Source organism: Hydra vulgaris, chromosome 13 (genome assembly GCF_038396675.1).
Source record: "Hydra vulgaris chromosome 13, alternate assembly HydraT2T_AEP".
Lineage (NCBI taxonomy): Eukaryota > Metazoa > Cnidaria > Hydrozoa > Anthoathecata > Hydridae > Hydra > Hydra vulgaris.
Window position 1 is genome coordinate 41,506,878 of NC_088932.1, and position 26,748 is coordinate 41,533,625.

The 26,748-nt window shown below is 27.5% G+C and overlaps 1 protein-coding gene across 3 annotated transcripts in view; it reads right to left on the reverse strand.

The window, feature by feature from the left end:
* Positions 1 to 23,444, reverse strand: part of LOC100197126 (major facilitator superfamily domain-containing protein 12) — a 72,902-nt gene extending 49,458 nt beyond the window's left edge. The window contains exons 1-2 of one of the 3 annotated variants that reach the window (XM_065816508.1): positions 22,834 to 23,444; positions 5,841 to 5,955 (exon numbers count right to left, since the gene is read on the reverse strand). In XM_065816508.1, coding sequence (XP_065672580.1) covers positions 5,841 to 5,955; positions 22,834 to 23,300 — 582 coding nt within the window. In that variant the 5' untranslated portion in view covers positions 23,301 to 23,444. The remainder of the gene's footprint in view (positions 1 to 5,840; positions 5,956 to 22,833) is intronic. The other 2 variants (XM_065816509.1, XM_065816510.1) reach the window with 2 other exon arrangements.
* Positions 23,445 to 26,748: the final 3,304 nt, after the last annotated feature.

The following is a 26,748-nucleotide window of genomic DNA, read 5'->3' on the forward strand; positions in this document are numbered from 1 at the left end:
TTAATAGCAAGAAAAAAGAAAATAAAAGCTAATAATACAGTTATTAATAAAATAACAAGTGAAGACACTACCGCATTAAATATGGTAAATATGGTAGTTTCTAAAAACAGAAAACAGAAGTTATGAGTTAAAATTATCATGGATAGAAAATAGGCTGTTGGCTTATAATTATACAATGACATACAATAACCAACTAAAAAAAACAACAGAAAATCATCTAATAAAAAACACAAGTCGTGGAGATAAATATAATAATAATACGAAGCAGTATCAAAAAAAAAGGATATTCAGAGAAAATTGATAAAAAGAATCAAGGTGGCGGTTGGTACTTACCACACTTTTTAATTCTTTGTCCTGATAAACTAACTACAAAAGTCAGAATTGTGTTTGATGGATCTGCAAAATACAATGGTAAATCGATTATTGATGTTATTTATCAAGAGGCCAAACTTCAACACAAACTTGTGACTACCTTGATTTCCTGTCACACTAGCTTGTGATATGACAGAAATGTATTTAATAATCAGAATACGTTAGGAAGATCAAAGATATAAACATCTTTTATGGAGAAATCTGGATCTAACTGCATGTTGCAGTGTTTCACAAGAATGGGTGTGATCGCACACCATTATATGACCAGGCAAATAACATTTTACTTTGACAATTTGACTGCTGCTATTTCAAAAAACATTGCAAAAATGCGCTGAGTGAAAAATTTTCTATTTTATATCTAAGACAAATTACATTGAAACTTCTCAACTTCTTAATGTTTTTATACTAGTGAAATGCTTTTAAATAAAATAACATTTTGCTGATAATGATTTAAAGTATCATTGACAGTTGTATATAACTTTTTAATTTATATTTTATATACTATTTAATTATGCGTTTTTTATAATAAACATTATTAAAAACTAAGAAATAAATTTGTTTTTATAAACAATAACTTTCTTAGACAACTTAAGACCGACTTTCTGTAAGAAAAATACTAAATTTTTAGAGTGACCTCTTTCAAAATTGCTAATTTTTTTATATGGCGTTACTATTCATGCTAGAAGCTCAATTCCAAAAAAAAAAATTTAAATATTATTTGGTTTTCTAGATATTAGGTGTTAAAGTTTGACTAAACTTTCAGAAATATTGACCAAATGGTGTCGAAGGCATTTTTGAACTTGAAAAAAAAAAGCAAAGTAAATACTTTACAACAAGTATTCCACTTGAATGTTTATTGGCTAGTTCAGATCAAAAATTAATAAAATTTGTAAAGGAAATTTTTTTCTTTGTCTAAATATCATGCTTCAAAATACACAAAAAATTCTTTTTTTTAATTGTGGCATGATATAGGTTTAAGTCCTGGGTTCACTGTAAAATTCAATTTAAAAAAACTTGTATTGACCTTTACTCTACCTTATTTATAAAAAATACTTATGCGGTATTGCAATAGTTCAGAAAAAATAACATATATAGCATAGATATTTTCTTGGTGCTTCTATATTTATTTATAAGCGCTTGAACTCACTATGTTTCCTTGTTACTCTATTTCATATTTAAGGTCTTAAAGAGCTATGAGCTAGCTGGTGATTGGAACCAAAAAATCTGTAATTTAAAATCATTTAAAAAGAAATTTTAACAATACTGAGAAAATATGCGCATATCATCGCTACACATTAGGAATAGGATGGAAACAAGGAAAAAAATGTATGTACCCTAATCACAAAGTACAAACAGGGAAGAAAGCATTATTAGGACAACCTGTACCAATATCTATGACACTTCAAATACCTTCCTTGTTACTCTATTTCATATATTCCAACCAGTTCAATCATCATCAAAAAGAATACTATTCCAAGACATGGAAAAAAGAAACAAAAATAATAACTAAACACGATCTATATTAACAGCTATAATCTATATTAACAGCTACTGATATTGATTTTCCCATCCACCCTAAGCTCATTAAGCCCCCCACCCGTTTATTAATTTTTACTTGTTATCACCAAAAATATTATTTCGCAAAACTAAAAAAAAAAAGTGAAAATCAGCCCTGAGAATAAAAAAACATACTAGTAACGGATAATTATTGAAACTTCCAGCGTAAATTCGGAAAAAAAAGGTCTTCTTGACTATTTTGGGGCCCCTAAAATTGCGAGGTCCAGGGATATAGCCCCTCTAAGTCCACCCCTCTTTAATCCAGCACTGGAAATAAGACAGGAGTATATAAATAAAAATTTTATTATATTCTTTGATAAATAAAAGAACATTTGTTTCCTTATTAAACAATTGTAAGATGTTACTTTATATACAAAATGTCGCTTAATTTTATAAAAAAATTATAAAAGACCGATGTATCGAAAATATTTGTCCTAAACATAATTTACTTTGCTTTAAGTTTTTTTGCGTTAAAAGTTATTTTGTTTCCCTAGTTTTTTGTTGTTGTTTTTTTAACTGTCTCTCATCGGTCTAGTTAATGTTTCTTGCGCTTTTTTTTTGCTTTTTTTATATGTTCTCAAAACAACTAAAAAATCTGGCCAGTTTTTCACAACTAAATAATATTTCTGTGGTCAGTAATCAAGAGTAATCGCTCCAGCTTTCTGACCAAGCCTGGATAATTGCGACTTCGAATGAAAACGAAGATCAAAAATGATAAAAAAAATCATTTTTCACATATTTTGAAGCAATGATATTTAGACAAAGAAAAAATTTCCTTTGGGAATTTTATTAACTTTTGGTCTGAACTAGCCAATAAACAATAATCAAGTGGAATACTTGTTTAAAGTATTTACTTAGCTTTTTTTTTTTGAGTTCAAAAATGCCTTTGACACCATTTGGTCAATATTTCTAAAAGTTTAGTCAAACTTTGACATCTAATATCTAAAAAACCAATTAATATTTTTTTTAAAAATTTTGGAATTAAGCTTCTAGTACGAACAGCAATAATAAATTAAAAAATTAGCGATTTTGAAGAGGGTCACTATTGAGCTCTGTCTGATTTTTACAGAAAGCCGCTCTTAAAAAACTTTATATAAGAATAACTTTATATAAGAATAATTTTTAACAAACTTTATATAAGAATAAGTTAATACATATGAAAAAAGTTGTTGAAAAAACAAAACAAATATTTTTGAAAGACGCTACAGTTAACAAAGTTTAATATTTAATGCTTTTATATTATTGAAAAGCTTTTTAATGAAGTGACAAATTAACTGTTTGTTTTTTTTTAATTTTATTTACATAAATAGAATCTTTTTATGATAATTATGATCTTTTGAATTAAATTTAAAATAAAACAAAAAAAAAACAAAGTACAAATATTCAAACAAAGCATGAAATGGTTTTTTAATGCATAATTATCCACATGCGTGTATTTACATGGAAATATATTATTTTTAAATTATAAAAAAAAAAAAAAAAACTATAATTTAAATTAAGTGTGAGTATTTTTTAAACAGTCATTAGAAACAATCTTGTGAAACACTGATGCTACCTACTGCATGTATACTAATGTTTAACCAACTAGTATTTGGGATCAACTCAATGTCCTTCATGGCACAATTTTTAAAACAAAATAAACAAAAAAGTATGGACACAAGTTTTCTTTGGCTTATGAAACTGTTTCCATTTGTTGTATTATCCATGAAAATTATTAAATAACTTAAATGGATAATACAATAGTTTCTGTAGTTGATAAAAAGACATGAATTCAATTATACAAACAACATATGCAACTATGGAATTCAACAGGAATGTTTGCACAAAAATAGCTTTCAAACTAGTATAAGTTCTTAAAGCAACACCTAAAAATAATCCAGTCAAACATATAAGTTTAGGTTGAGAAGAGTTATCTGCAATTAAAACACTTAGAATTGTCTTAAAGTAAAAACCTGATTTATTTATCTTTCATTGTTGCAAAGAAAACAACTTTTTCTTAAAAAAAATGTCAATGTTATTCGACTTATTAGGCTTTATATCAACTTATTTATTTGCATCAAAATAATTATGCAAAAATTGCGGTGTGACCAAATTGATTTGGATGATAAAATTCCAGTTAAAGTTGTTAATAATGTTGATCAATAGTTTCAAATTTAAAAAATATCTAAGCGATAATATAACCAGATGTTTAAAAACAATTTTAACCAAAACAAATCAATCAATAAACATTTTCACTGATACATATTGTAAAGTATATGTTGCTGTTGCTTACTATGTTTATATGACAGAGGTAGTGACCTGCGTGATTATAATGTCGAAAGCTTGTGTAGCTTTCGATCAATATATATCCAATCAATTAGTATACAGGAGAGGATTACCTTAAAAAATTTTGACGGACAATCAAACAAATTTTGTTGGCCAATCTTGTGAACTAAAAGAACTTATCAACAACTCAGATAAAAATAAAATTACCAGCTCTATAGGTAATTAATGAATTAAATAGCACTTCCATGTTTCTACTAAGACCTTATTTAATGGTGTATTTGAAACAATGGTTAAGATAGCAAAACGTGCAGTAACAGCAATTCTTGAAAAAGTCAATGTTACTGATAAAAAAACTTTATACTGCATTTATAGGTGCTGAGAGTTTATTGAATTCTCAACCATTAACTTATTAAAAGATGATGACTCTAAATCATTTTTTAACAGGGCAATTTGAAGGACAACTTGCACCTGAATCAATTTAACTTTAAAAACTATCATTACAAAAAATGGCATTGAGTGCATAAAATAGCAGGTTATATCTGAAAAAGCTGTATGCAAGAATGGTTTCCCTTCTTATCAAAATGGTATAAATGGAATCAAGAAAAAAAAAAAAAAAAAAAATGATTTTATATTAGTAATTTCTACAGATAAACCCAGAGGAAATTGTGTGCTGAGTAGAGTTACAGAAGTATTTGTTACTGTTGCAAAAATTAAATAGGCAACAAATAACTTATAGGATCAATAATTAGACTGTATCTTCTAAAGTTTGATATACAAAAAGTTTTATAGACTGGAGTGTATCAAAGAGGAGGAGAATGATCAGAAGAAATTATTATGTTATTTTTGTATACAAGTTACATGCGGTAACTTCAGCATTCCATTCCAAAATTAAAAAGAACCAGATAGTCAGCAATTGATAATAAAAGATTAATTTTATCATCTAATCTGCTTTTCTTAATGATTTGACATTTTTCTATAAATATTAAATAAATATTTTATAAATAATATGTTGACTTAAAAGTAAGTCAAGAATGATATTCAAATAAAGTATCAATATGAAATCAGTATTATTTTTTGATTGTCATTGACTCATCTGCCATTTTCATAAATCAAAAATAAAATTGCAGCCATTAAATGGTTGCATAGTTTTATGAAAAGACAACCAAAGTTGTTTTAAAATTGTCTCAAATCAACAGGCTTGTTGACATTGTCACAAACTAAAACATACATTAGGTGAGTAGTATATAGCTGCCATACTTATATAGATACAATTAAGGTCATAGCTTTAGTTAAAATATATAATGACTTAGATTTTACTGCAACTTTATTAAATAAACTAACTTTTAGAAAAATAAAATTTTAAAATATCTTGTAAAATATCAACAAAACTCATAATAGAATTGTGAATAGCGGAGAAGAGTTGGGTGAAATAAAAGGTAATAATGATGACAATGATGATGGTAATGATGATGATAATAATGATAATGATGATGATAATGATGGTGATGGCAATACTGATGATGATGATGATGATGATGATGATGATGATGATGATGATGATGATGATGATGATGATGATGATGATGATGATGATGATGATGATGATGATGATGATGATGATGATAATAAAGGGGAGGAAGGCTTACCTGAAACTTAAATGCATCTGCTTTAGTTAATGCTTCAGTACCTGAATCATTCAATTCAAACAAAGTAAAACATACTCCAAATACAATAAGGTTTGAAAGTACTGTAAAAAAGTACCTAAAAATATCGAAAACAATATTATAACTATATATATATATATAATATATATATATATATATATATATATATATATATATATATATATATATATATATATATATATATATATATATATATATATATATATATATATATATATATATATATATATATATATATACATATATATATATACATATATATATATACATATATATATAAATATATATATATATATACATATATATATATATATGTATATATATGTATATATATGTATATATATGTATATATATATTTATTTATATATATATATATATATATATACATATATATACATATATAGTTATATATATATATACATATACATATATGTATATATATATATATATATATATATATATATATATGTATGTATATGTATATATATTCATATATATATATATATATATATATATATATATATATATATATATATATATATATACATATATATATATACATATATATATATATATATATATATAAATTTATATATATCTACATATATATAAATATATATACATAAAATTTTAAAATATATATTGCTACTATAATTCATTTTTTTAAATTTGCAAATAATTCTTTGCAAAGTCTTACTGCTAACTCTAGTTCAATTAATACATGTGCTTTGTCAACAAAAGAAGCCGTTTATGTCAGATACGTGCTATCGCTTGCGATCAATATTCTTTTTTAATTAAACGATATTGGTTGTTGTTTTTGCTCAGACTTTGTAATTGTAGCTTTATTTCGCTATGCGATTTATGTATAGAGAAAATTAATATTAATTATATATTTGAATATTTCTCTATACATAAATTGTTCTCTATACATAAATTTCATATTTCATAATAAATGTGAAATATGAAATTTACGAGCTCCAGGGCGCGACAAATCGACAAACATGCGAGCGTCTGCTAAAAAAGATAGAAAAACGATAAAAGATAGAAAAACGAACACAGTGTTCCTTACTTTTCCTTACACAAACATTGGTGTTTGCTTAAAAATTTTCAAAAAAAAAAACGCATTACTTCAGCAATTTTTTTTTCCAAATAATTAAGTGATTGATTATTTTTTATTTATTATAAAAAACACATAACTGCAATAAAAAAACAATTATTTACAAAATTTTAAATGCATTTTCAAAGGCTTTAAAAGAAACCACACTAAAACTACTTTCTTCAATGGAACGAGGAAAGTAATTATGTTCGAGCATGGTTATTGCATGTGTTTACAGAACCATTCAAAATTTTACTTAAAATCAATGCATTTGCGATTGTTTTAAAAAAAAAGCATGATTAAACTTAACGATTGCTTTATTCAATAGTGTGCTTTCTTTTTTTCAAGTGATGCTTGTTTGAATTATAAAAAAACTTCTTAAAGTTTTAAAAAAAATTTTCAAGTTTTGCTAGAAAATACATAATCTAATAGAATATATAAAGTTATTATGTTTATTATAATTTTAAATTTTTTATTGTGCGTTTAACAACACCAACAATATGATATTTTTATTAACTTATGTAATACTTAATATACAATTATTTTTAAAGTTTCTAAAAAAATGTCAAAACAACTAAGCATCTTTTTGATGTTAGAAAGATGGTACAGTGCAGCGTAGCATTAAATGCAAAGGAGAAGAGGAGAGAGAAACTAAGCATGCGAAAAAAAAGTGCAATGACTTGGATTGTGCTATGATTTTAAGAAAATTGGATAGATGGCCAAAAGATATTGAATTTATGTTTTGGAATACCGTAAACGGATTGCCGTCAAGCAATAAAAAACACAGGCAACAATTAAAATAGATTCATATTGACAAATTAATTGATTGTTTCTCTTGTTGGGTTTGCCAAAAGTATCCAAATAATAGCAATCCAATCAATTCAGTAACAATGGGATGTAAATTTTAGAAAAGAACATACTTGTTATGCCACAATAAAGCCAATGGGCATAAAGCCTGGATTTCTAAATATCAAGAGAATTTTCACAATATAGCACCAAGTTTTGAGAAAACTGTTTTTATTTTTTCTTTATAAATAAGTATTTTACTGTAAATAAGTAAATAGTATTTCAACCAAAAAAACAGTAGTTCTTTATTTTTTTATTTTAAATAAGTATTTCACCTTGTTTTATACAGATAAATGTAAAATAAATTTATATTAAAAAAGTGTATTTTAAAATCTGAATAAAATAAACAATTAGATTACAAAGTGAATGGCAGATTTAAAAAAAAAGTGAAAATAATAATGCATTATGGTTTATTTGATATCAACCAGATATAATGTGCATTTTAATGTATATTTTTTTGTATGTGTGTTTATTTTTTTAATTTTTAAAATTGACATCAATTTTAAGAACTACTGAGAATAACCAAAAAGAATTGAACAGACTTTTTCGGATATCAAATTTTCTTGTTAAAGAGGATCTTGCATTTAAAAAACTTCCTCAGCTGTGCAAGCTACAAAAGCTAAATGGAATTAAGTTGAGCAAGAACTACTTAAGTTAAAAAGTTTGCAAAAATTTTCTTTCGTCAATTTCGTCTGACTTAAAATGCGACTTAAGTTTAGAGGTATCAAATGCTTCTTTTATTGCAATTTTATATGACAGTTCTACCGATAAGAGTATTAATGACAAGAAACAGTTTTTCTAAAGTTTGTTAAAAATGGTAATCAAATAACTATATATGCTGGTATTAACTCACCACTGACAATTGATGCCAAGAAGACAAATGATGGTATATTAAATGCAATAGAACTTGTTTTAAAAAGTTTAACAGACAAAATGAATCAAGATTTATATTTAAACATTATCTATGCAAAAACTATAAATGTTAACTTTGATGGTGCATCTGTAATGTTTGGGAATAAAGCTGGTGTTCAAACTAAAACGTGAAATAAAAACTTCAGTATAGTATAGTATATACCCACTGTGTGGCGCATAGATTAGTACTTTCTGTGTTAGACTCAATAAAGTTTGATATTTATATAAAGAAGTTTGATGACAACATCAATAGTTTGTTTCGTTTTTACTATTATTCGTCGCAGCGAAGAAAGGAGCTAACAACATTGTCACTGGAGATTTTGCATAAAGTTGATGCAAGAATTTTGAACGCGTTATCAGTTAATCCAGGCTTGAATATTGGACATTTACCAGATAATTTAGAAGTAAAAGAAGATAATCTACAAAGGTATTGATTTAATAGCATTAAAAAAGCGTAATTTAAAGAGAATTGATGAGATTGCTGTGATTCTGCTGCGATTTCAATCAAGAGCCATTAAAATCTTTAACCACAATCTTTGATTTTCGAAACTAGTCAAAATCCTTTACAGGTTCACCAGAGACAAAAAAATGGGGATTTAATGAAATAAAAAGTGTTTGCAACTTTTATGAGAATAATAATATGATAAGCAGAGAAACTTCTAACTTGTGTGTATTGCAGTGGCCTTTATTCAGGGAGAAAGTCTCAAAAGTAAGGACAAATTCACTGTTGAGTATTTATAGAGAAATGTTGCTGGAAAATGAACCTGAATTGGTAAGTATAAATGTCTTGTTAGAGGTTATGCTAACTTTCAGCGCTTCAATGGCAAGTTGTGAACGCAGTTTTTCTAGTATGAACTTACAAAAAAATATTTTGCAAACTTCATTAAATGATGACACCTTGGAAGATATTATGCATATAAAACTTAATGGCCCGTTAATTGAAGACTTTTTGCCCCAAAAACATGTCAAAAATTGGACGCAGTGTTGGTATTAGACATTTGGAAGGCCATAAATTAAAAACTCTAGCGATTCTTAAATTCATTTATATAAATATAAAAATTAGTATATAAATATTAATGAGACGTCATTTTGCGATTTATATTTTTTTAGCTCCGTTTATTTTAATTTCTTCACGTTTATACATATATTCTATGAGTAAATAAATTTAACCAACTAAATTGAAAAAAAAAGTTTTGTATCGTTGGATAACAGTTTACAATCATTACATATTAATAATCAATAATATTCGCGCACTATGCAAATGCGTGAAAAATTGTTTTGAAAATATGACAACTGATTAAATTCAATAAGCATCTTTGATATATCCAAAAACTTATTAACTAGAATAAAAATTTATTTGAATATAAAACTCCCTTATTTGACATGTATCTCTTAAACTAGACATTTGTCAATAATTTAAGAAAAAAAAAGATTTTTTGCATCTTGAGCTCGTGTTTACTATTTTTAAAAGCTTTTTTGCTTTTCTATTTTTAAAGCATTTCTTTTGATGACATTACATGATGGTGTAAGGGTTTGTCTATAAAGGATGTCAAGCAGAATTTATATAATAATTAGAAGTAGAAGATCATTGGCTCTCTTCTGCCGAGATTTTCATTGAACATAAATCGCTATATTACTTTAAAAATTGTCCTTTAATGCCCACCAGTAAAAAATAAATATATATTCAAAAGAATACTTTTAAAATGAAAGTGGCAGCATATATTAAGATTAATATATTAAGATTACAAATAAATCAAATATATTATTCGTAATAACAATTTTTTTTTTTTTTTTTTTTTTTTTGTTATTCACCTCCTCAAGGCCATGAAGGCCACTACAGATAAGGAGGCTACTCAATAGTGGTTATAACCCTCTCTCAACTCTATAACTCCGAAACACGAACCTCGACGAACAAGGCCGCTGCACGGAGAAACAAGTTGAGCGCGGTACTACCAGGGACGTGGTAGGGATCGTACTCGGAACCTCTCGCTTCTGAAGCGAGCGCTTTACCACTACACCACTACCGCATTTTAATACACACTGATTATTTTATAATATAAAAATATATAACTCCTAATATATCTTTGAAAATCAGAGCTTAATTTGCCATGTGTTGTTGTAAAACAACTTTTAATTTTGTGTTGATTTCATATTCATCTTCAATAAATATGACAGATGGTATTTTATTTTATTTTTTCTGTCCAGTCAATGTATACAGCATTGAAGTGGAGTAGAAGAAGAAAGAATATAAGAAAATGACCCCATGCATTTAACATGCCAACCCCATGCTAAAACACATTTTAATCTCAGGAGAGGGGTGCAGATGATTGGGAAATATTTTGACAAATTCCCAATTTTATCAAAATGCTGTATCAAATTTATTTCTGGTTAACACCCTGTATGTATACATGTATATTTATATATATGTATGTATATATATATATATATATATATATATATATATATATATATATATATATATATATATATATATATATATATATATATATATATATATATATATATATATATATATATACAAACACAAGGCTTGAAATAGAGTACATTTTTGTTCAGGAGAACTTGTCTAATAAATACTTCGGTTTGGCGGGCATGTACAACAAACCCAACAAAAATTACTTTTTGTAAGATCAAGACCACACATATAATATTGTGTTTTGACAACTCCACCATTAAAATTTTTTAACAAATTAAGTGTTTTAAAAATGCACTGAAAAAAAAAAGTTAAAAAAGCAACTTATCTATAAAAACAAAATCATAAAGAAAGAGAAAAAAAAATATGCTCAGAGCTTATTTCAAACCTTAGATTACATTACTTTGCGCTACTGCTGCTAACTTAAATTAAATAGCATAAATAAAAAATTACTAATGGGTAATTTTATGTAAAAGTGGGACAATTGTTTCAGTCACCCCTTGGATTTTTTTTAAATTCTAACCATTGCACATTGTTATAAATTATAGCATTCCCCCATTGTTATAAATTATAGCATTCCCCCAGCAAAACTCAATTGCACAAGCAAGGTTTTTAAGGACACTGGTGTAAAACAACAACTCACCATTGCTGTCTCTAAGAAGCTTCAAGTAAATTATACTAACATTTTGCAAGTATTTGAGTCAATTAAATTGAAAACCAGGAGTTTGTCATGTCCTGTGATCTAAAACTTGCAAATTTGTGAGCCTTAAGCACACTCAAGGGCGCATTCATGCACCTGGTGTGAATCTGGTTCAAAAGAACTTGTAAATCAAGGGAAATTGAGGACTTTTGAATCTCTGGAAAAAAATGTCTCACTCTTCAAGCCAGCTGGTTTCAATATTAGAAAAGCTCATGACTACAAAAATGTTGTTCATTCTCCAATATATAAACTACCTGGAGACACTTTGGTTTTGAAGTTTCTTGTTCCCATGGAATTGCATCTCCTAATTGGAGTTTTTAATCATCATTTTGCTGCGCTACTTCAAGTTTTTCCTCGAGCAACTCTTTGGACTGATGCATTACACATTAAACAACAACCTTACCATGGTGGATATTTTTCAGGAAATGAGCCCAGAAAGCTGCACAATGGTAATATTCTTCAATCAATTGCTGAGAAACACTCATGCTATGCAGCCATCCTACTCATTGATGCTTTTTTAAAATTCAATGCGGTAGTGTCTGGCTGTTTTGGATGCAACCTTAATCCAAACTACCAACAAATAATTGAAGCATTAAGAGTGTCTTATCTAGCATTGCAAAATGTGTCAGTAACACCCAAGCACAGTGGGCCAAATAGTGGACATTGCTTAAAAATCAATGTTACCAAAATAAATTTAAGCTAGTTGTTATTGAAAGCCAAATGCAGTAGTGGTGTAGTGGTAGAGCGCTCGCTTCATGAGCGAGAGGTTCCGAGTTTGATTCCCGCCACGTCCCTGGTAGTACCGTGCTCAACTTGTTTCTCCGCGCAGCGGCCTTGTTCGTCAAGGTTCGTGTTTCGGAGTTAAAGAGTTGAGAGGGTTATAACCACAAGTAGCCTCTTCATCTGTAGTGGCCTTCTCGGCCTTGGGGAGGTGAATTATAAAAAAAAAAAAATAAAATAAATTTTCATTTCATAAAAAAAAAATTAACTTAAAAGCATAATTTGTTCAGGAAGTATAGAAATTTGAATAATGTAAATTTGTTGCAAAAAATATGTACTAGGTATAAATGATACATAAAAGTCATTTTTGGCATTATATAAGAAAAAATGTCACTATATAAGCAGTGCTAATGTGATAATTGTATGTAGAAACAATCTTAGACTGCAGTTTATGGAAATGTGAATGTGAACATCATAGATTATAGCACAAAATTTTTTTTACATGTTATGCCTAATGAAACAACTAAAATTTAGCAAAATTTTAGTGTTTTTTAACTAATTTTTTATCAGAAAAAATAATTAATCTCAAAAAGTGCTATATTGGCACTAGTAAACCCATATATTTTAAAACTTCTATAACAAAGAGGAATAAGATGCTTTTTAACTAAATTATACCAACTTAGCACTTTTTAAAAAAAAATGTAAAAGAATGACCCTATCCCTTTAGTTAAACTTTTTGTAAAATATATTTAAAAATATTAATGTAAATAGTTTTACATTATTTTGTACATATTTTCATAAAGGGATGATGTGTTCAGTAAAAGTGTGTCTAGAAATTAAAAAAAGGATTAAGTCCAATTTTGATTAACACCTCCACCCCCCCTAGCCCTCTTTTCTATTGAACTTTTTTTTTTACTAAATTTAATCTAGTTAGTACCACCATTAATTTAAAAAAATACTGCAGCATTGAAATCTGTTTTAAAATGAACAAATTGCAAGAGTTAAAATCAAAACTGAAGGCTTTTTGGTGTAATATAATATTGGTATAATAATAATATAATACTTTTGCTTTTCACGTGAACTTGTTTATATTTTGAATTATCTTATTTTAAGTTTAAATCATTTTGTTTAAATAGTTACTAGACAATGAATCAACAAAAATATTTATATTTTTAGTTTAATAACAATGAAGCTCACTGAATTTGAATTATTTGAAATTTTCATTGCTGAGGAAAATAAACAATTAAAAACTATTTCTGCAATCGTAATAGGTTGTATACTAGTAAGGAATTGGCTCTGATAAATTGACATTTGCACAAAAAACAATAACTCAGAATAGCTAGCAAAGATCTGCATCTGAAGAAAAACTAACTTAAAAAAATTGGCTATGCTGGCTTATAATTCAAGGCTGGTAAAGGAAACCTTGCTCGAAGAGTATGTTAAAGAATAACTCTTTCAATAAGTTTCCAATAGAAACAATGTCAATTTAAACAGTTTGTGTTTGTGTTGTTGGAGGTGCATATTGTGATCATGTGCACATGCTCAAAAAATCAGTGTTTGAATATTGAAAGAATTGAAAATGATTTTGTAATCAATCATGACAATATAACTATGAATGAAATATTTAACCAACTTGAACAGGAAGATGTTTCTTTACTTAAAAAAAAACCAATTATATAACAAGGGCCGGACGAACCATCAAACCAATTCTAATCTGTGATGTAAAGCCAATACAAGTAAATTGGTATCTTGTAATAGTGTTCATATTATTCTATATTTTTAATATGTGAACATACTTGATATTAAAAGTTACTACATTTAGAAATTACTGTTATTTTTATAGGTTCTTCATGCTTTACTGGGTATATTTGACCATTTCATGAAAACTGTTGCACATGTGAGAGCTGGTGTTTTTGATTGGACTGAGTCCCCTTTCAGTGCTTCAAATAGCTTTCTGAAGCAAGCAGAGTCTTCATTACAAACAGAGGTATTAAAAAAAAAACAGGTGTAAAATGGGTCTACCTTAATGAAATTGGAAAAAGAGAAACAACAACAACAGGTTACATAGCTAGAGAACTATTGCACAAAAAATCAAACAAGGATTTAATTATTAATATCATGCAACATTTCAAAAGTTCTAATCGGTGCTCTCAGTAATTCTTTGAGTATTTTCATCAAAAAGAAAAATTTATGTGGATCAATATAACTATATTTGTATAATTCTATTGTACATACTTTTGTTTATTCCTATTTAACAAGTTTCACCTGTTACAAAATAAATTTACCTGGATCAGTATATCACCATCGTCACAAACTGATTGGTCATTCTTAGGCGCTAATTTTCGAATAATGAAGAAAGTGCTCTGCGAAATCTTTATAACTCAGGGTTAAAAAGTAATAACAAAATATTAAGATTGATACTGGACTAACATACTAGACTCTCAAGAAAATTTTTCACTTTCACAAAACTGCTAAATTGTCAATTTAGTATACATCATTAACTGAATGTGGATATCGCCTATTCAAAATTTTTTTGACAAGAGATATAAGTCAAAATCATTTTGCAAATTTTGGTATGAATGAGGACATTCTGATAAATATTCTCATAAACATAATGTCTCTAAAAACATTTTATCTGAAGATGACACATATTTTAAAATGTTGACATATGAATAAATTACATATTTTAGTACTTCTTTTGATAATTTCTATTATTTTAGCCATTGATGTACCTATGTTATCTTTGTATTACAAAATATACATACAATTTATAAACATTTATACGTATTTTTGCTATAACCTATAAAAAAGCAAATTTTATGAAACTTTCAATATTTTGTTTTTTTAAATTATGACCTAAATATCCTGCAGCAAAATTATTTTTTAGTTTTTCCAAAACTTACACATAAAAACCTTTCCAAAAAGTCTTTAATCAACCCCATAGCACCTTCTGTTCAAAAGTTATGAACCAATGTCCATGAAAACAGCTGTTTGGCCCACAGTTCCAAGATCTATGCAGTATTTTTCCATGTAAAAAATTTAATCGACAGACATGGTCAAGCTCTTGGGCTTTACTCAAAACAGGCAACAGGAGCAATGCATCACAATTTTCAAATTATTCAGATATGGTCAGGCCAGGTTATCCTGCTACTGGTAACATGTAACCCAGTACAATCTGCTTCATGCCATGCTACCTTGTAGGATACGCCTTTTTAGGCAAAGGCTAATACAGTAAGAAGTTGCAATGTTGCATTGTTGACTTCAATAGTAAACATTGTTTGTGAAAAGTAATTTTAAGAAAGGATTTATGAATGAATTATTTTTGAATTTGTTCCATTTAAAAGAAACAGTTTTTTGTGAATATATTTTATGTGTTACTTGTATAACTTTAAGAAGATATTATTTTGCTTTCCTTGTTTATATAGATGTAAATTGGAGATTTTTAATACTATAAAAAGCAAAATAAGCTCTCATTTTGCATGTTTGTGCAATCAATAAAATATTCTATACGTCTATAATACATTTTAACACATATTAATATGTATATTAAAATGTTTAAAACACATTTTGTGTTAACTGGGATGAAAATTCAAATGTAAATAACTTGCCAGGACATTGTACTCTGATTTTGATACTTATATCTAAGTGATCCCCTGAGTGAGGGCTATCATTCACCAAAGGGTTTTACCAGGTCAGAAAGTTAAGGTTACAACCTATTTTTAAACTCTGTGAGTGGTACATATTAATAAAACATCAAAAAATGTAAAATTTGAGATCCCAAATCCAAATTGTTCAAAAGTTATGACATTTTGAAATTCAGCCTAAAATTTTCCTTTTTTTTACCAAATTTGCCATGGATTTTGTAGTAGTACTTTTTAATGAATAACTTGAGATTTAGTCGAAGAATGCGGCTAAAAATTGATACCTGACCATTTTTGAGGGTGCTGAATTCAAAAATGTTGAGAAAATAATGAAATTTAAATTTTTTTGATAGTTATTTTTTGATTGGTCAGTCAAAATTTTTTGTTCTTTGTTTTGTGCCATGAGTTGCGCTTTCATTAACTCCCGGAGTTGCCCAAGTCCTTTGGATTCAATTTTTTTTTTAAATGAAGTACTAGATCTTAGGCTACCTTTATAAAAAAAGATAGTTTTGGTTTCTTAAAACATAATAAAGATATATCATTTTGAAATTTAAACAAAAAAAGCCTTTTTAGGCTTCCATTCTCCATTACAGAATTTATAGCAATACTTTTTGTGTGAATAATAAAAGTTCTAGAGGAAGAATATGACTGAAAATTGGTACCTGACCATTTTTAAAGGTTTTGAATACAAAGAGAAAGAGAAAATAACCCAATTCTTAATATTTGTGAATGGTTTACATTTCACTTATTTCTGGAGTTGTCTTACTCAAATGTGAAATAAGGGGTCTTAGAAAAGTTTAGGTCTCTGAAAGAAAATAAAAAAGTTATATTGCTTTGCATAACTTGCATATTTACAATCAATATTTTCAAAAGTATACATGGAAATATAATTGGCAATACATCACATTGAAAATATAATTTTGTTATTTGTTAATTATAATAATTTAACTTAACATAATTACTCAATGTCTAATAATTAAGTATAGTCTTCAAAATATGGGTTGCATGATCAAATTTTAGGTTGCATGCTCAAATGTTGTGTTAAAAAATGAGAAACTAAAATGCAAATTTTTTTTGAAAAATAGTAAAAAACCTACTTTATTGAAAAAAGCTCAAAAATAAAAATGAAAAGGAATAACCCAATATTTCTAAATTTGAAGTTGATATCATATAATGAAAGTAAAATATTAATAAACTGACAAGATAAAAGCTGTTCAAATAGATTTTTATCTTTATTTGAGATGTGGTACTGACGCCCAGAAGATGTTGAAGATATTTTAATAAGAGATATGATGTTCATTCTTGGCACCCAGCAATTATCATCCTGCTTTGGCCAGTAGTACAACCAACTTGGATAATGTGGATGCATGTATTCATCATTCTCTTTATCAACTTCAGCAACCATACCAAGACAGTGAAACTCATCATATTTGCAAAATAAGTATTGTGACATCATAGCATAGCCAATTTTAATAGTTTCATTTTTTTTTTTATTGAGGAAGTCAATTGTTAGCAAAATCATCATCATCTGATGTCCTTTTTATTCTTATTGAATTGAATGAGGAGAAGGTATAAATTGATGAAAACTTCTTGCCCCAGGAATAGTGGCTGCTATTTAAAGCCTATCAAGTTAGTTTCCTACTTCATTTCTTCAGCAGTGACATACACAAATATAATCCTACAAATTGACTTTTGACAGCATTTAAACATTGCTTGAGAAGATAGTATTTGACCTGTGGTTAGACTCTACAAGCTAACAGTTGTAACAAGCCTTTTAACAGTGCCGGTGCTTTTAACAGTATTCCATCGCATAGAGATTTGCCGTGGCTTGTTGCAAAGAAATTCCAAATGCAACAAATAGAAAAATCTTGAACATGGTTGGATAATTTGTTAAAATGTTTGCAGTTTTTATACTGCCCTGCACAGGCATCAGAAAAAAATAATAAATTTTGTAATTGTGGGACAAAGATGAGTTTTTATATCATTATTGATTTTAAGCATAACTTCATTGATAAATCCAACATCATGATTCAAATCACTTGCAATTACACAAAAAAAAGTTATTTCCAATTCCACGTTCTTGTAGAAGATGACAACTGGATGAAGAGAACATTGACTCCTGCTCCAATGTTAACACTGTTTCTCGTCTTGTACTACCAAAGTGTAATTCTCTACAAAATCTGCCAGTACAATAGCCTCATCAATACTAATTGATTGTTTGAGATGCTTCAGATAGCTAGATTGTAATTTTGCTAGAAATGAATGAGAAGTAATTTTATCAAGTTTTTCACACAGGAGCTCTATGAATTCATTTTATGGAAGTTATATTGTTAATAGTTCAGTTCTATCTGTCGTTGTCCGCTGTTTGATAGACCAAGATTTTGGGGTCAATGTCAAATTTGAAGCTGCTGCTTTCTATTAGAAACTTTAAGTTTTTCTTTCGTGCATTCAACAAGGAAATCTAGATCTCCAGCTTTGGTTTGAATTTCCTTTAGAACTTTATTGTTTGTGCAACTAGATTAGAAACATTATTAGTGCAACTAGATTGGTTTCAGTGACATCCAGAGCAGGTGCAAGTTTCTTAATAACTGCTTCTTCAACTTGCTTTATCTTTCTCTTTCCAAGTGAAGGCTTGTTGGAGGTTTTGGGAAAATGAACGAGGAGACACTTCAAGTTCACACGAAGTACTGTTGAGCAATGATCTTGTTGGTTCCAGTAATTTCTTTTTCCATATTATCTTTAGGTAATTTTATCTCCAACTCGTTTTCTTCTGATTCTTCACTTGATGCTAATTTATGTCTGCATTGTGGACAAAGCTTTTCACCTGGCACTACAAATTTGCCTTGATTGCATAGGTACTTTGCTGTATCCAAGACTGCCTTAAAAAAGGGAAGAACTCTTTTTATATGTATAAAATGTTAATAAAACCATTTAAAGTTTAATGTTGTATGGCATTTAATAGTACACTTTCAGAAGTCAGCTAAAAGTAAGGTTAAATATAGCTAAAATAGAATTTGGCTGCCAAGAATTTCATTATTGTAATTCACAACACATTCAAAAAACTAAAAATTGTAATTACTATAAATACCTTTTATAACTTTGCTATGAGTATTAAATGGATTGCAGCACTGTTTTAATTTAGTTGCATAACGCTTTAAATAAACATGTTTATGATGGAGACAAGTTATTGATTTGACATTGATTATTGATAGCCCAGTTCTCCACATTAATATTTCTTTTTCATATTCAGGAATATATAAGATTCGATTCCAAGCAGCGATGTTTATGTTCCAAGATGATACTTTCTAGCTTGATTCCAATGTTGGCTGTTTGCCATTACTAACAAATTGAATTACCAAATGGAGACTCCATTATTATTTAATTTAAAGTTGAAATAGTTTTTATGTTTATACAACTGGTGTTTCAAAACGATATTTATACAACATAACTGGCATCACAAAACTATATTTATACATCACAGAAGATGTCGCAAAACTATATTTTTTCATAACAATTCACTTCACAAAACTTTATTTATGTATCAAAACCAACCTAAAAAAAGTTTTTTTTTGTTTTTGTTTTTACACATTACAACTGAATCCATAAAAGTCAGGAAACTCCAGGAATTAGAGAAAACGTTACCCCATTTTATGGTTAAGTGATTTTTGATCATTTTGAAATAAAAAACAGTTATCAAACATTTTGAATTAGATTATTTTCTTTTCTACTTTTGATTCAGCATCTTCAAAAATAGTCAGGTACTAATTTTCAGTCCATTTCTTCCACTAAAACTTTAACTATTTACACATAAATTATTGCTAAAAAATCAATAATAGAGAACTTGAATCCAAATAAGGAATTTTTTGTATAAGCTTTAAAATGATATATCTAAATTATTCTTCAAGAAACCAAAACCATCTTTTTTTGAATCCATGAGACTTGGGCAACTCTGAGAGTTAATTAACTCTGAGAGTTAAGCACAGTCCATGGTAACAGAACAAAAAGTTTGACTGACCATTTTAAAATCAAAAAATAATCATCAAAAAATATTAATTTCATCATTTTCTCTACATTTTTGAATTCAGCACCCTCAAATATGGTCAGGTACCAATTTTTAGCCACATTATTCCTCTAGATCTTAAAATATTCATTAAAAAGTACTACTACAAAGTCCATAATGGCAGATGTGAAAAAAATTAGGACATTTTAGGTTGAATTTTAAAATGTCTTAACTTTTGAACCATTTGGATTTAGGAGCTCAAACTTTACATCTTTTTATGTTGAAATTTGAAAGAAATCTGAGAGGGTGACTGAAAAATTTAAATTTTTTGTCCCACTTTTACATGAAACTACTCTGATTTCTATAAGCATTAAAATAACTGTTATATAAAAACTTTTATAAAAGTAAATTTGAAAGAAGTTTTAAAAGCTAAAACATTCATTAAAAAAAAAAAACTTTTTTCAACTTTATTTTTTGTTTTTTTTATAAAATAAAAAGTTCAAAAAGTAATAAGTCAACCTTTTTTTTTTTTTTTTTTTTTTTAATTTTTTTTTATGTTTGGTAATGTCTTTAGCCAAAGAAAATGCTTGCACTCAAAAGTAAAGTTTTATCACATTTTCTAAAAAAGTTTTTACTAACATTATCGATAATATTCTTAATGTCTTAACTCAATAATGTTTTTACTAACATTATCAATAATATTTCAGTTATCATTATATTTCTAGACTTTGCTGAGGCATTTGATACTGTTCCACATGAAAGATTATGTATAAAATTAGCTGGATATGGTATTATTGGTGATTTGTTGAACTGGTGCAGAGCTTTTCTAAAAAATTGGTTATAACGAGTTGTACTTGGAGAAAATATTTCTGAATGGACAAATGTTATAAGTGGTGTTTCTCAGGGATCAATACTTGGACCATTATTATTTGTTTTATACATTAATGATATAATGTTAAAATTAAAACAAATGTAAACTATATGTAGATGATACAAAATTATTATCTATACTAGATCATAACAGTAGTACAGAAGATTTACAAGATCTAAATAAAATGGTCCAATAGACAAAGTAGAATTTAATAATGACAAGTGCAAGGTTATGCATATTGGAAAAAATAATCCTAAAAACAAGTACTTGATGCTTAACAACTCCAAAAATAAAACTTATGCCACTAAACTAACAAAAACAAATTTAGAAAAAGATCTTGCCATATATGTATCAAATGACCTTAACTGGAATTACCACATTGACTATACAGCCAATAAGGCTTACCAAAAATTAAGTCTAACAAAACACTCTTCTAAATATTTAGATGGAAGAAATATAAGATTACTATTTACTTTATTAGTCAGACCTCATCTTGAATATGGATCACCTTTATGGAATCCACAATGACAAAAACATATCAATATGATCGAACAAGTTCAACATTTAAGCGATTGCTCTGACTCTATGATATAAATAAAATATGATATTAAAAATTTAATGTTTTTATAAAATTCTATTAAAAATTTAATGTTTTTATATCATATTTTATTTATATCATAGAGTCAGAGCAATCCTTTAAATGTAGTTCATGATCTGTAGATCAATCAAAGAAGTCATGCACAAAAGTTGCAAACTTGTTGATTTTATGCAGTTATTTTTATGAAAATAAATTGCTTGTGAGTATTTAAAGTGAAATATTATAATTCTACAACTCATACATAATATAATTTTAACGAGAAATAGCAGTCATTGAACATTTCTAGCTAGAGTATAGCGTTTTGAAAATTATTGTAAATTTTTTCAAACTATTGCAACATTAACACGCATACAAAAAAAAAAAGATAAAAATATATATACTAAATGTATCCAGGTAATCTAAAATATGATTAAAATATTTTTGTTATAAATATGCTTTAAGAAAATCATAATAGTATGCATATTGCTTTAAGTTACAGCTTCTAATTGTTGAAACAAAGAAAAATAAAAAATCATGCGCAGAAATGGAAATGCCCATCAGCATTAACAACTTCATTGGTTTGGCTGTTCCATTTATTCACTATCCTATTTGTAAAGAAATGCCTTCATGCTTCTATATACAAATATTTTAATATATGAATATACGATAAATTTTTTAGCTACTTGAAAAAAGAATTAGAATTTTTTGTCATTTTTGTTATTAAGCATTTTTTAATTTTATGCATGAGGTCTTGTTTTATTGTGATTTCGATATATTATATATATATATATATATATATATATATATATATATATATATATATATATATATATATATATATTGATGTTAATAATAAAATATTATTAATGAAATAAGATATTGATAACAAAAAATATATTCCACAGTGAAAAATCTGGTCATTTCATAACTTAATATATAAATAATTATATTATTTATATAACTATAATAATTGAACTTATAAGCATGATTAAATAAAACTACAAATTAAAATAATTTTCTTTGTTTTCAGATTGACCTCTATACATAATCATAAAGCTTTATTTATTTTCTTCTTAAAATCAATCAGGCAACATTGAGAAAACAAGCATGCCTTTTTTGGTATAGATGTTTTTAAAAATAATATTTAATTTTTTTACCTATAAGCGTTTAATTCAACTTTGCCTTGTTGACATGTTGTAATCTCTGGTATTAATGACAAATGAGAGATTTGTGTGGAAGCCCAACCAAATTGGAATATTACAACAAATGGTATATAATAAATCATTAATGACGATGGTGAAGAATTTGCACAATGTGATATACAAAGACTAAATATGAAAGGAAATGATATAGCAACACAAAAAACACCCAGTAAGTGCCATATTTTTCTTCTTCCATATTTTACATTTACAGTAGTATCTGATTGGTAACCCACAAACGTTGTTGCTAAAGCATCAGCTATCTGTCCGGCAAGTATTATAAAACCTGCATTAACATTGGTGAAAGCAACCACTTTATGCATAAAAATTAACATATAAGAAAACCACATAGCAGCTGTTAAATCATTTAATACATGACCAACACCATAACAGAACTTTAATTTAGCAGGAAATAAAGAAGGCATTTTCTTTTTTAAGTATAAAAATGATATATTACTTTATTTCTACATAAATTGCATAACTGTAGCAACTACTACATTTTTCTAAGAAAGAATATTTGTAGTGTTGCGCCGATACACAGACCTTTTGTTGATTGGTTTTTGTCAATTAGCGGGGCGGATCATAATACGATCATAATATAATTCGCCGATTGAAGTTGAAGAAACTTATGTCTTATTAAACATAATATGTTTAATAAGGCATGAGTTTCTTCAACTTCAGCAAACTTAAATTAATAATATACATGAGGCTAATAATCCCAAAACAGGTGAATTTTATGTCGTCTAGGTAAAAGTTAGGTGCAGAGACTTGGTGTTTAAAAATGGAACATTAAATTCTGAAGGAAACTTCACTTCCTTGTATGTGGCAAGATATCATTAAAGATTGAATTCAAGTCCTGTCTTTTCTCTTAAATTCTTGTAGAAGAAAGATAACTTTTATTAGTATTGTTTTATTGAGGCTACTTTTATTAAAAACAGTGAAAAAAAAGTTCAGTTTTATATTATACAGTCCATTTCAAATAAAAATAACTTTTTTTATTTTTTCTTAATTCACATTTATCATTTTATAAACAGAAAACACACTTTTAAGAAACAAATTTTATTCGGTTTTGAAAATAATATCTTTCAAATATTTTACGCCTCATTTTGACGTCTAAATAGTGAACTAGTCCAAATGTTTTTTGATTAATGTTTTGAATTTCTTCACGAATGTTGGGCTTTAAATGCTGAATAGTTCTAAGCTTATTGTGGTATACTCTATCTTTTAAAAACCCTCATATAAAGATATCTAGAGCAGTTAAGTCAGGCAGGCGTGACAGCCGGTTGGATTCAGAACTTCGTGAAACTATTATTTTTTTACCAAAAACTTGTATTATGAGTTCCATTGTCAGAGGAAATGTATGGGCAATTGCACCATCTTGTTGCTACCAGGACAGGATTTATCTAATGGCCTTCTAGGCTGCAGCCAGGGTTTTTAGGGAGTTTTAAAAAATATTACTTTAATGATTGCAATGATTGCTTTACAACATTGTAACTGTTGTTTACAGATTGCAACAGTTCCTTCTAGAAATATATTACCATTTTTTTAAAGTTTAATTTGCACAATCATTTACAATTATAACACTAAATTTCTTGGAGAAAATCTGCACCAAAGAATTCTAGAATAAATTTGTGTAAAAGCGTAAAGCTAAACTAAATAATTGAAGATATAAAAGCTAACAACGAACTTTTTAATGCTTTATGTACTATATAATGGTTTTTTATTCACAAAAAAAATATATAGGGCCTTAAAAATTGATTCACCCTAGGCCCCCAAGGGTGTAAGTTTGGCCCTAGCTGAATTAATACCTCATGTGTGTCATCAAAAGCAGAACGCAAAAAGCTCCTTAGTTTTTCTTAAAACTTTTCACAAATGGCAATTAGTGTGTTTTCTGCATCATTATCAAAGAAATAAGGTTCAAGAACTTTTTTTGCATGTGCACCAAACCGTTACTTTTATAGTATGCAATATATGGTTGTTAATGAACTTAGGTTCTTGACTTGCCAATTCTTGGAAATTTATAGCATACTCTAATCGTACCCGATTACCTGCTGACACCTGTTCCTACACTATCTGTATCTTATTCGGAACGCTTTTCAGAATCCTTTAAATCTTCCGGAGCGAAATTCGAGATACTCCAAGCTGTTGGAACAGCCTTCAACTTGACACTAAAGACTCTTCTTCAACGTTTTCACATACACGTTAAATATCGTCCCTTAACCTCCCTGAGTATAGCTTCCGAGCACGCGTTAAATGAATCACAGATCCGTGAGTTTGAAACGACCGGACTAAGTTAAATATCGTTTGTTTACATGGTGGTTTTCTAACTCCAAAATGACGGGTGTCAGTTATTTGCATTAACACAATCGATCGTCTATTTTCCAGATAGAACTCCATTATTTTAACTTGATGTTTGGTCGTGAATTTTTTCACATTTAGTTTACAAGAATTACACTTTAATAATCCAAAAATTTTTTCAAAAATTGAATAATTGTAAAAAGTTATTCAAAATGAGTTTGTGACTTTTTGGCCAAGGAATATACGGACGTTTGAATGTATGGACGTTTAACTATAGAAGCAAAGATATCCACGCTATTAATTGTTAAAAACAACAAAAGAAAAACAATAGGTAATCTGCATCACGTGGAAATACTTTTATTTGATTTACGTCAAAATGACGACATATTTTAAACGATATCTTTGATATCCTTTAAAATATATATTTAATGTAAAGTAGTATAATTAACATATTTTACTACTTTCTTTAATAATATACTATATATTTAACAACCTCAGTAAAACTCCTGTACAACAACATACAGCAATCCTGTTGTATGCAACAAAATATTTTTAAATTATATAATCAATAAGCTCATCAAGAGTTCTATTCGTAAAAAAAAAAAACACAGTTACCGAAAAATATCATGCGAGGTTGTGAGACAAAAAAATCTGATTTCCGCTTAAAAATGAGAATGTCTTTAAATTTAATTCCGTAAGGTGATACTAGCCCAAAAAATGTTTCGATTTTTTTTTTTCATCAAATTTGAAAAATATAGATTTCTTTTTCTATAAATTTGAAAAAAAAAATTATTGTAGATTTTAAGAATGTGTAGTTTAAAATTTATAACTACAATCTCAATAAGAAGCCGTTAACAACTGCATTGCAACAAAAAACAGTGCTCGCTTTTGAGCTAATATTATTAATAAAATCAAACTTTAGGAAGTTATGTTGCAAACAGTCTTTAGCTTGATCTATAAATAATCTATAATATGACCTATAACGTTTAAAAAATTATTTTCTTTCTTTGTACATCACATATTGCATTTTTACAAAAGCATTACTTTTGATGTCAATGTTTTTCACAAATAAGTTTTTAATAAACAAAGCTTACATATGAATTAAAACAATTTAAACACATAAACAATTTAAACACACAAAAATTAATTACATAAATTGTAATATCTCCCAAAAGTAAGTGCTCTACGGGTAATAAAATATCTATTGAAAGAAGCTATGTTGTTAGCAAACAAAAATGTCGATAAATTATTGGGTTTTTTTGTAAAATTATTTCAATAATAGACGCTAACAAATTTAGCGCGAATAGGGATTCATTAAATGGCGGCGTCACTTATCAAATATAATGAGTCGAATGCCCATCTATTCATGTCCTTGATTACACCATATATGTGCGTGTCTGGTTTTTAAGGTATCTTAAGATTTCATGGTCTACAAACGTTTTTGAATAAATATTTTCAAAGAACCATGAAAAAATTAATAAAAACTATTAGTTTCAAAAAACGTTTTACAAAAAGTTTCTAATAATTTTTTTTTTTTTTTTTTTGATTATGTTTTTCTTGAAATACGTAACAAGC